The 10380-nt window shown below is 21.3% G+C and overlaps 1 protein-coding gene across 1 annotated transcript; it reads right to left on the bottom strand.

The window, feature by feature from the left end:
- Positions 1–1624: 1624 nt before the first annotated feature.
- On the bottom strand, positions 1625–2410 carry LOC128954497 (ribonuclease Oy-like). Its single transcript, XM_054300084.1, has one exon. It carries the CDS (start codon positions 2403–2405, stop codon positions 1650–1652), a length of 756 nt encoding a protein of 251 aa, XP_054156059.1. The 5' UTR covers positions 2406–2410; the 3' UTR covers positions 1625–1649.
- Between the last annotated feature and the right edge of the window lie 7970 nt (positions 2411–10380).

Genomic DNA, 10380 nt, shown 5'->3' with positions numbered 1-10380 from the left:
TTCATTCATTCATTGAATTTAAGTTATTATTATTTAATTATTATTATTATTATTATTATTATAAAAAATATTATTTATAACTTATTATTATTATTATCGTAATTGCGGTAAAAAAAATTTTTTTTTCGTTGCTTAAAATACAACATTTTTGTGTATATTTTTTTTGTATATGTTATTGCATATACAGTATATCTAATTTAAATATTTATTTAATTTTTTTTAAACATTATATTTATATTACTTATTATTATTATTATGTAATTTAGTTTTTTTTCTCTCTCTTATTATTATTATTTCTAATATTATTTCGACAATTATTGTTATCTCAATTATCATATATGAATACTGGATATATATATATATATATATATATATATATATATATATATATACTATATATATGCAAAACATATACAAAATATAATGATTTTAGTTTTTCAACAACAAAAAAAACTAATTAATTATTATTATTATTAACTTTTAATTTCATATATTTTTCATCTATTGTTTTGTTTATATATATATATATATATATCACTCATAGAAAATTCATACAAAAAAAAATTTGTCGATAATTTTTGTTATCATTGATTGATTAACAGTAGGTTTTTTTTATTTTTTAAAAAAAATCACTATAAATTGCTTTACTATATAATATATATATATGCATTATTTGTTTTTTTTACTATTAATTTAAATACTAAAATGAATGCAATGTTTTAAAAACAAATATAATATCATATAATTATTTAAAAACATTATTATTATTATTTCTAACCAAAAAAAAAATATAATGCAATTTATTTTTTAAAATAATTTGTATTGAATTTCAATTACTACTACTATTACTACTACTACTACTACTAATTAATGGATTAATTTGATAAATATGTATAAAGATATATATAAAGGCAAAACATATACAGTATATATATATATTTAAAAAAAATATATTTTTCATAAAATAATTATTAATTACTGTATTATTATTATTATTATTATTATCGGTTTTATATATATATTAAAAAAAATATGCCATAAAATTATAATGTATTAATACTAATAAGCAAACAAACAAAATGTGAATTATTATTATTATTATTAAAAAAATGTGTACAAAATATATAACTAATTCATAATAATTGTAAAAAAAAATTATTTGAGACGAATCTAAACAAACAAACAACAAAAAATTGTTGAAATATTTTTTTATACCGAAAAACTAAATTATTATTATTTAAAATAAATAAAATATATTATAATTATTATAATAAATATATTCACCTGTATATCAAATATTTAAGATCTGCTCAAACAAATAACTTAAAATAAAATAAAAATAAATATAATTTTAATAAATCAATTGAGATTTAAATATTAATAAATAAATGATTAAATTATTTTTTTTTAAATTTCCATAAATTAACCAATTGATTAATATTTATTGTAATTAAAATTATTATTATTTATTTCATATATGATATAAATTTATTTGAATACTTAAAAACTATTTATTTTTTTTAAATGAAAACAATTTATTAATATATCTAAAAAAATACAATAATTATAATAATTATAAATACAACAAAAAATTATTTAATATATTAATATCATATTATTTACAGAAATTATTTTTCATTTCCATACAATTAGTTTTTAGAGGGCAGGTATGCAACCGTATCTGAGCCGCAACGCTTGTCCTGGACATTATCGGGACAGTCGATTGGCCGCAAATCATCTTTACCGATACAAACGTTTAGCTGGCTCAATATCGGCGAATTGTTATGTTTTTTGGTCAAACATTCGATGGCTACCCGACGGCCCAGAGCCGACTCAATAGCCGAATGCAGAGCCGATACCTCGTAGGCCTTGTCCATCGATGGTACTATACCCGCAACCGATAGCCACTTGTCCAATGCTAACTGGTCAAACATTTTCAATGTACCCTGGAAGTAGTTTAGTTCACCCCTCAATAGGGGTGCCCGCATAGCACAGGTACCATGTGTTTGCCATTCATGCGACCAGAACTGGTCATCCGTACCCGACGATTTCAATGTACGCCAATTGGCCAACAATTTCGGTTTAATTGGATCCAGTAGTCCCGAATCAAATTCGCGTTCAAAACAACAATTTTGTGGCCATTTTGTCGATGTATTCGACCACTGCGGCCAACCGCCGTGTATCGACCAGACATCCCGATGTGCCGTACATTTGTTTGTCTCGCAAAATGCTTCCGGCCATTGGTTGGCCAATAATATATAGTCAAAATCGTAGTCTTCGGTACATTTTTTCTGGCCGTCGACTAACGGCTGGTCGGCGTCAATAGTGGCCAATTCGGCTACCGTTAGACTGATAGCCAATAGGACGACAGCAACCGATTGGATAGTTAGCAAACTAATAGACATTTTGTATTATTATATTTTTTTTTTGGTTAAATAACTATAGATTTATTATTTTAATAATACTATAAAAATATATAATTATTTATATATATCTAAAAAAATAAGTTACTATTTTATGTTTCCTAGTAATAGACTCCCGGTGCTTAAATACCATTATTATTATCAATATTACACGGATATTATTTTTTTTAATGTAATGTAATATATATTAATATATCGATATATAATATAACTATATATATATATATACCATGTATATCATAAAATTATATTTATCAATAAATCAATGATATTATTATTTTATGTGTATTGCTATGTATGGGAAAACACTGTATTTTTTTGTGGTGATAATAATAATTATTTTTTTTAATTTGATTTTCCGAAATCCTATTGTTATTTATATATTTTATTATATTTGTGTTTATTTTTTGATTAGATATATATGTATCAAAAATTTATCTAATATTTTTTTACAATTATATTATTTTTTCTAGATAGATAGATAGCTAATTAGGTGTACCGTATGTACCTAAACATACAATATTTATTTAATAAAAAAATAAAATAAAATAAAATAACTTATAGTTATAATTATCATATGATTGCCAACAATCAACAACAACAAAATTAATTTAATTTCAATTTATTATCTAATTCAAGCAATATATATATATATATATATACAGTGATAAACACTGTGTATTACAAAAACAAAAAAAAATTAACACAAAATTAATATTAGTGTTAATAATATATTTCTAATTAAATTACTTAAAAATATTATATACAGTAAATATAATAATACATAATTAAATATAATAATACACTTTCAATATAATTAATAAAAAAATATAATATGTTATGTTTTTACATAAAGCTATTTATGTTAATTATCTAGGTAAATGATCTAGGTAACATATGCTAAAGTCTATATATATATATATATACAGTATATGATATTATAATGTATATAGTTTTTATCATTTTATTTATAGTTATATATTTTTTAATCAATTATTGTTTTCCAGATCCTAATTGGCTATAATTGTTGGCTATTTTTTGTTTGTTTGTTATTATATTATTGTTAAATACATGTTAATAAACTTTATTTTTTTAATATAAACCTAATTATAATTACTGATTATTATTATTATTATTATTACTTTTTTAAAATCAATAATTATTAAATAAAAAGTTAGTATAGTAATAAAAAGTTACTATACTATAGTATAATCAATATTAATATAGATAAATAATGTACAAATATTTTTGTAATTTACAATACATTTTGATTATTATTATTAATTTTTTTTTTTGATAAAAATAAAAAAGGTTTACATTTTACATTATTTAGTTATTATTTTTATTAATTTATTTTTTCTGAGAAATAATTATTACATACTATAGATAACGATAAAAATAATCAATTATTAAAATTAATAATTTTTATTTTTATTATTATTATAATCATAATCATAACATTTATACAGTTTATGGAAATAAAATAAAATATAATTTAAATATAAAACATTTAATATATTAATTTAAATATTAATTAAACTAATCTAAAGCAAACATTGTCCTAGATAATTTTTTCACATATATATATATAATATTACAATAATAATAATAATAAAAATAATAATAATAACATTTACTAAACAAACAATTTTGTTGTTGTTGTTGTTTTTGATAAAAATAACATACAATTAAAAACTTATATATATATTTAAATAATAATAATTAATACAATAACTATTACAATAATAATAATAAGAAAATAATTTTCAAACAAAAAAAACTAATTATAAAGTTTTATTAATTAATATTATATTAATATTACAATTATTGTCCAAAATTATTAGTATAATAATAATAATAATAATAATAATAATACCACTACTAATCTATATTGATAGTAATAAAAATCATTGACCAGGTAATACCCTACTCAAAAGCATACCATTCCCATTCATACCATACCATACCATCCCATACCCAACCATCCCATCCAATCAAATCATTACTGTTGTTGATAATTATGATACTCATCGACGGTAAACGTAACGCATTTGTACGAGTTTTTCGTACACTTTTTCGGCGGACTGGCCATTACTGCCGGTTCTCTCAGCACCGGTATTATCACAGTTTTCGGTGTCGGCGACGGCGGCGGCGGTGGCGGCAGTTTCTCCACATGAATGGTCACCGATTGGCTATAGACTGGTGGCGGTGGTGGCGGCGGTGACGGCTGTTTATAGGGTATGACATCAAACGTATGGATTATCTCTTTTTCCTTATAGGGAACCAAATCATGGATGTCCTGAATAGGACTTTCCCGGCGACGATAGGAATAGCTTTTAAACTCTTTATACACTTTTGATTTCATTTTATTAGTTAAGTAGTGATTGATTGATTGAAAAAATATTTTATATGAAAAAAATCAAAGTTATTATCAATCAATTGATTGATTGATACAAACAAACAAAAAAATTATTAGCGATTATTTATATATCAAAAAAATTGTTTGTTTGTCACTGAAAACAACAAAATAATTGGATAATTATGTGACAATTGTTTTTGATTTTATATCAAACAAATAGTGATTTTTTTTGGTGAGTGGGTGTGTGTGTGTGTTATTTAATATTCAGTATTATTATTATTATTGGTATTATTTGGTGAAAATATTTATTGTTTTTGATTTTTATTTTGTTTAATGATTTTGATATATTCAGTACAAAAAAATCAATTCATAACATATATATATATATATATAATTTAATAATAATAATTATAATTAATGTCATTAAATGCTTGAACACACATAATAATAATAATACATATAATAATGATAAACAATACTAAAATAAAATGAGATCACAATATAATTTAGTAATTATTAACTTTAAATATTATTTGAAAAAGTTTTTATATTTAGCATTGATTTTATTATTTTCAATCAAATATATATTTCAATCAAATATCTATATATATATATATTATATATATATATATAAATTGTGTTGATTTTCAACAAAAATAACTGTAATAATAGTATTATTATTTATCAATCAATTTTTGTTTTTGTATTAGTTATGCACCATTTTTTTTATATTATTATTAGTTATATTTTATTTTTATTTTTTAATCAAATTTAGATTAATAGTATACAATAATACATTAAATAAAACAAAATTGAAAATTATATAATATATATATATACTGTATAGTTAAACATTTGATATGCAAATTATGTATTTAATATATATATATATATATTGAAACAATATAATTATTTTTTACTAACAATTTAATTTGATAGTAATTGATTGAAATATAAACCAAAATTATTATTATTTTTTTTAATTTAAAAGTCAATTTATTAAATATAATTTAGATTCATAAAATTTAATAGCAAATTGTGTCACCCATTGATGTTAACCTTATTTAGCAATAGAAATAAATTTCTAATTTAAAAAAAAATAAAATATATTAAAAACAATTCAACATTAAGTCACGTAATAATTTAAAAAAAAATATAATACACTAAAAATAACATTTTAGTTTTCAACAAAAATAAATAATTTTATTTATTTTTTTTTTATAATATACATGAAATCGATTATAAGGTTTTCATAATTTATTTTATTGTTTTTTAATGTTTTTTTATTGTTGTTGTTGTAATCATTGTATTTAATTTAGTTTTGCTTTATTTTATTTATTTTGGTGATGCGATTAAAATAAATATACATTTTTTTGTTGTATATTAAAACAATAAAATAAATATTGTTTTTTGCAATTTTCATAATAATTTTATTTAAAAAAATAATGTAAATCAAGGACAGCATTATAACATAGAAAAAAATAAATTTTATTTATTTGTTTGTTTGTTTGTCAATCAAAAAAAAATAACATATTTCATAAAAAAATTATTTTAGCACTATTTTAGTAAATTATTTATACTGTAAATCATTGATTATAATAAAATTTATTGCATTAATATTATATATTTTAAAAATTAAAAAAAAATATATATAATTATTACAATTTTCTGAATAACACAAAATTAATTTTAAAAATTCAAAAATTTATAATTTACACATTAAACTATTAATAATATTATTAATAATAATAATTTTATTTATGTTGTAATAAAAAATAAGTTTATTTAACTAAAAATCAAATAAATACTCAATTTTACTATTATTAAAAAAATTAAAAAAAAAGTTAAATTCAATTTTACAATTAATTATTATTATTATTATTGCATTTATAATATACTAAATCTTTTTTAAAAAAATTAATAATTAATAATTTTGAATTTGAAACTAAAAAAATTATTTTCAATATAATATTTTTTTTTATTAACAAGTTTTAAGTGCAATCTATATAAATGTAAAAAATAAATTAGATATTTGTTTAAACAATAAACTTATTATATTTAAAATTTATAATTATAATAAAATTTTTTTAATATAAATATTTATTTATATTATATATATATTGTATTTAATATTAAATATCGATAATTAATCAGTAAATTAATTTTATTTATAATATTATATAATAATAATATTACATTTGAACTACTACTACTACTAATAATAATAATAATAATTAAAAAAAATAAAATAAAACATTATATATATACACAATTTAAACAACAATTACAATAAATAAATAAACTATTATTATTACTACAATAATTAATTATTGAATAAACTTAATAATTACAACAACAACAACAACAACAACATAAAAAAACACACAAAATATTACCCGAAAAAAAAATTAAAAATAAAATAATCAGAGAAAACAATTAAAATAATAATCTAATCATTAAATAATTAAAAAAAAACTTTAAACAGTAATTATCACATCTATTATTAGGATATTACTTGATTGGCCTTAACCTTAGCCCAACCCTTGCTATTGTTGGCCGGTTGGGTACTAGTATTATCATCATCATCAGCAGCAGCAGCTGATTTGATACCATCACCGATGATGCCGTCATCATCATCAGTGGTGTCGACAATATTAAACTTTGACTCCATTTCCGTCGATATCTGTTTCATCTGCGACTGCATCGACTGGACCTTATGTTTCAGTGCCACCAATTCATCCACCGATACCAATGTCTTATTGTCGGTACCGTTAATCAGATCCCTGAGCGCATCGATTTTCATAGTCTTACCACTGGTTTCATCCTTGAGTTGGCCAACCGTTTTGGTCAACTCGGCCAACGACTGTTCCAACCGGACTATCCGCTCATCCCGTTCCCTTAGCTGACCGTTGGCCAGCTCTAGCCTACTGTCGGCTTCCAGTTGCCGATCGCGGGCCTCAGTCTCGTAGTACAACTTCATTGCCGTCAATCGGTCGGCCAGTTCGCGACACCGGATCTCCAGTTCTCTGTTTTGGACAGCTATGGCATACTTTTCGTCGGCACAGTTACCTCCACCACCTCCACTACCGGCACCCATACTATTGGTTTTATTCAACAAACGGTTGATCTTCGGTATCATTGGTTCGCCCATCAACAGGAAAAAGATGTCCACATTGAACGGCTGCCACATTTCGTGTTGTTGGTTATACATAGTAATGGCCACAATGGCAAACAGGTTGGCCACCAGTTGCGGATCGCCACCTACTAGGATATTACGTGCAAACTGGCCATAGTTGGGTACATGCGATACATTCCCGATGGTGACCAACCAGTCTTCAACGAACTGATAGTATCGGCGGTCGCGGACACGACGTTTGCGGCCGCAAACCGTTTCGAAACGTTCGACAATTGTGGCCAACAGTCGACCGTCCCGTAGATCGGCCAACGATTGGATCGGCTGGAAGTATGTATGACCAGTGCTTTTGTTCAAAGCTACCAGTGCTTCGTTCAATGCATTGATAAAGTTATTGGTTATTGAGGTATCTGTGGTGTTGTTGTTGTTGGCGGTGGTGGCGGACATTGTCTTCAACAACAAAATAAATAAGATTTTTATAGATAATAATTATTTTATATTAAAAAAATTATAATAAATTTTTTTTGTTATAATAATAATAATATTAATACTATAATAATAATAATAAATTATGAAAATATATTATATGAATTAGTAATTTATTAATTTTTATTATTTATATATTATTATATAAAATAAATTATATTTATATTTATTTTTATTAATTTTTAAATATTTTTTGTTGTTAATTTTTAAATATATTTTTAAAAAAATTAATAGTCAATAATTACTTACAAACTTGTAAATAATAATTATATTTATAGTTTTAATGTTATATGACATGTATAATATATTTTTAAAAAAAAATATATTATTTATGGCATATATTACAATAAAATCTTTACTAATAAAATTAAATTTATATATATATGATATTATATATATATATATACTCCTGTAGTATATCTCTAAACATTTTAACATACATTTACAATATTATATATAATTTATATAAATATATATATATTATAATTTATATATCAATTTTTGTTTGTTTGTTATCTCTTAATAAAATTGCAAAAAATAATAAATACTTACCATATTTTATGTTCATATAAAGTAGTAGTCAATCATATATCATAAATATATATATATATATATAGTGTATATATCATATAATTTATATATAAAATGATATCATACATAAAATATTGCAAATAAAAACTGGTATTTTGCTGTCATATTATATTAATTTAAATAATATTTTTTTTATATATAAATATTATTCAAAACTATGATATAATCAAAAAATATATATACAATACAGTAATAATAATAATAATACAAAAAATATTTTAAATATTTTTCAAACAAAAATTTTCAATGTTTTTATATATGACTCCTAAAATTGAAAAAAATTGAAAACAATTATATTATAATTATTATTAGTTTTTTTTAATTATAATATAATATTTGTTTAATTTTTGTTATTGAAAAAAATATGATAACATATTATTGATTTTTATTGAATCAATATTTGAATTAATTGGTGCATAAAAACTAAACTAAACTCTCTCTCTCTATATATATAATTATAATAATATATTTAATTAAATAAAAAATAATTGTTTTTTCAAAAATAAAAGATTAAAAATCAAATTTATTATTGATTTTTATATGATATTATTGTTTTATTTTTGAATTATTATTTCATAATATGTGACTTTTTTTTAGTTATTTACTTATTTATATTTTATATACACTAAAAACAACATTTAAAAAAAATTTAATAAAATATCATTAACTAATTAATTAATTTAGATAACTAAATAGATTTTGAAAACAAATTGATAAAAAAATGATATTTAAATTTTTTTTGAAAAAAGTAAAAAAATATAATTATTCATTGATTTATTATATAAGATAAGTTCATTCAACTAATACTATATATAAAAAAATAGTTATTCACAGTATGTATACCTAATATACAGTATATATATATATATATATATATTATATATTATGGACATTGAAACCGGAGATAATCTAATAAACATTTTTTTTTTGATGGAAAGGCATTCATATATTATCATCAAAAATAAAATATCTTTTAGTTTTTCAAAAAAGTTTTCAAATATTTTCAGTGTTATCCCATAACACACACACACAAAGAGAGAGAGAGAGAGAGAGAGAGAGAGAGAGAGAGAGAGAGAGAGAGAGAGAGAGAGAGAGAGAGAGAGAGAGAGAGAGAGAGAGAGAGAGAGAGAGAGAGAGAGAGAGAGAGAGAGAGAGAGAGCAACTAAAAACTTGTATTATTTATAGAAAATATGAAATTATTTTTTTTAGTTGTATTTTTTCGCAAAACAGACACAAAAAAATGTTTTCAAATAAAATAATATATTATATAATGAATTATCTGGCAATTCATTAGTCAAACCAAACAAACAAACATAAGACACACATACATATAACACACACACACACACACACACACACACACACACACACACACACACACACACACA

This window comes from Oppia nitens, unplaced genomic scaffold, assembly GCF_028296485.1.
Source record: "Oppia nitens isolate AA-2021 unplaced genomic scaffold, nextdenovo-longstitch-racon4-pilon3 scaffold27_pilon_pilon_pilon, whole genome shotgun sequence".
In the NCBI taxonomy this organism is placed as follows: domain Eukaryota; kingdom Metazoa; phylum Arthropoda; class Arachnida; order Sarcoptiformes; family Oppiidae; genus Oppia; species Oppia nitens.
Note: the sequence above shows the minus strand (reverse complement) of the source record. Positions and strands in the feature narration are given on the sequence as shown.